This window comes from Micropterus dolomieu, linkage group LG22 (genome assembly GCF_021292245.1).
Source record: "Micropterus dolomieu isolate WLL.071019.BEF.003 ecotype Adirondacks linkage group LG22, ASM2129224v1, whole genome shotgun sequence".
Lineage (NCBI taxonomy): Eukaryota > Metazoa > Chordata > Actinopteri > Centrarchiformes > Centrarchidae > Micropterus > Micropterus dolomieu.
In genome coordinates, this window is record NC_060171.1 from 2,751,858 (window position 1) to 2,754,328 (window position 2,471).

The 2,471-nt window shown below is 45.9% G+C and overlaps 2 protein-coding genes across 2 annotated transcripts in view; both read left to right on the forward strand.

Annotated features, from left to right (window-relative positions):
• pclaf (PCNA clamp associated factor) overlaps positions 1–515 on the forward strand; it is a 2,651-nt gene extending 2,136 nt beyond the window's left edge. Inside the window, exon 4 of the mRNA XM_046036675.1 lies at positions 241–515. Within this exon, the coding sequence (XP_045892631.1) occupies positions 241–280 (40 nt within the window). The 3' untranslated portion in view covers positions 281–515. The remainder of the gene's footprint in view (positions 1–240) is intronic.
• Positions 516–1,332: 817 nt separating this feature from the next.
• LOC123962231 (L-fucose kinase) overlaps positions 1,333–2,471 on the forward strand; it is a 15,223-nt gene continuing 14,084 nt past the window's right edge. Inside the window, exon 1 of the mRNA XM_046038262.1 lies at positions 1,333–1,773. Coding sequence (XP_045894218.1) covers positions 1,692–1,773 — 82 coding nt within the window. The 5' untranslated portion in view covers positions 1,333–1,691. The remainder of the gene's footprint in view (positions 1,774–2,471) is intronic.

Genomic DNA, 2,471 nt, shown 5'->3' on the forward strand with positions numbered 1-2,471 from the left:
CCTGTTGGGGTTTCCCCCCCCCCCCCCCCGACTCTGATGGGAATCTGTTGCACATATGAACGAGTCCTTTAACTGGCCTGGAGTGAAAAGGAAAATCTAGTTTAGGACAGAACTTGTTGCTGACGTGTTTTATTGTCTGTATAAAATCATGAGACGGCCGCTGCAGAGACGAGTTCTTTCACAGAGGAGGAGAAGAGGAATCCACATTGTGTTTTCTGAGCAGTTTGTCTCGGTCTGCAGGTCCAGACCGCTGCCTGCTGAGGACGAGGACGACGACTGAGGACGAGGAGGAAGCTCTCTGACTGTTGGTCCTGTTTGCTGCGTTTTTAAATTGTACATCTGTATATAAATCTGCTGAATTCAATTTGTATAGTTCATTAAACTGTTTGGTTTTTTTTATATATTCTGACCTTTTTTAAAGTCTGTTTTTACTGTAATGATCCAGTGACATTAATAAAATGACAATGATCCAGTGATTTAAACAGTCACGGGGTACTTGCAGTACTTTGAGTACATTTTCCTGGTAACACTCGCATTCTTTTACTGAAGTCACATTTCCAAAGTAGGAAATTTACTTGTAATAGTGCGTTTTTATTTTTACAGTGGTACTTTTACTGCACTGCATTCAGACCAAACACGGATTCAATCTTTGTCGCTTTTCTCGCAAGTGTTCGCACACAGCACGCCATCACTACAGCGGTATGAAGCCAAAATAAACATTTAGCTGCGAATTAATTTAGATAAACGGATCAAACTGATGCTGAAATAACGATGACATGATGCAGATTTGTTAAACTTATGAAGTCGTGCGGTGTCAGGTCAGTCTCTTAAAATGGTGGTTTTCTGAATGGAGTCTGGCTCCAACAGAACTTGTTCCCAGTGAAGCTTGAAGCTCAGAGTACTTCAGAAACAGACTGAGCTTCAAACGCTCATTGCATTATTTTTCTACTGCAATCAGAAATCTGCTTTCAGTCACTTTATAGATTAACAATATAAAATATAATTGGCTGATCAATGAGATTAAGATCAATTCATAAAGTGATCAACATGAGCTGCAGCAGTAAAGTGATGAACACATGAATAAGTTATATTTATTATAATGGTAAGAAAAATAAAAGCATTATTCTGCCTACAGAGTACTTTTACTTTTGGTACTTTAAGTGTACTTCGATGATGCTAATACTTGTGTACTTGTACTTAAAGCTGGTAGGAAATTTATCATTTCAGGCCCTGGTCAGAGAACAAACACGTGACTCCTGTTTCCACTAAGGCTCCGCCTTACCAGGATGTCCCGGTACAGAAATGAACGGTCCCTCCTGTTGTGTTCGGGAACCCGTATCCGTCAGCTCACCCCGCCGCCGTGAGGTTCAGACACTCAAATCAAACGTGACGGAAGCCCGCGCGGTCCACACTGAAGCGAAGGGAGCCTACAGAAAGCAGTGTGACGTTAGCTGGTCTGTTATCCCCCGCGTGTTCAGCTTCATGTGACCCTTCTCCGACTGCTCAGGGTGCGTTAGTTTTGCTTTTCTAACTCCGCCCCGCTGCCTCTGTGTGTCTGCTCTCAGAACAGGCGGGCGGCTACAGTGTTAGCATGAGTGAAAGCCAACGTTAGCTCTGCTCTCTGAGGTGGGCCGTCAGCAGAGGCGGGCGGTGTTAGCAGGCTCTGCTCTGTGAGGTGGCTTCGGGACCAGATGTCGGACCGTGGCGGACTCAGGTGGACCGTGGTGGTCCTCACCTGTCAGCACAAAGACAGCGTGTACTCCTTCCAGAGAGGTGAGAGCCTGCAGGGACAGCGGGCGGCCGCAGGGGGCGCTGCAGGACAGACGGAGCTGATGTTACTGTAGTTTAATTGAAAAATGGTACAGATATTTATAGTAGTGTTAATGATAACAATCGTAATGTTAATGATTATAATAACAATAATGATTAACGGACTAGTAACAATAGTCGTTGTAGCAGAGGGTGTCGAGCAGGAACACGGGGGCAGCAGGTGACCCGCAACCACAGATCCAGACTCCACAGCTCCAGAACCAGAAACACCTGCAGGAAGTGATAGGAGGAGAGAGGAGAGGGACGAGAAAGCACAAGACTACCAGAAAGGGGAGAAGTTGTGTTAGTAACATGCAATAATGGGATGAGGTTGCATACAGAGGGAGAGAAAGTAGAGGAGAGAGGAGCTCAGTGCATTATGGGAAGTCCCCCGGCAGTATAGGCCTATAGCGGCATAACTAAGGGATGGTTCAGGACTCACCTGAGCCAGCCCTAACTATAAGCTTTATCAAAGAGGAAAGTCTTAAGCCTACTCTTAAATGTGGAGATGGTGTCTGCCTCCTGAACCCAAACTGGAACCTGGTTCCACAGGAGAGGAGCTTGATAGCTGAACGCTCTGGCTCCTAGTCTACTTTTGGAGACTCTAGGAACCACAAGTAACCCTGCATTCTGGGAGCGCAGTGCTCTGGTGGGGTAGTAAG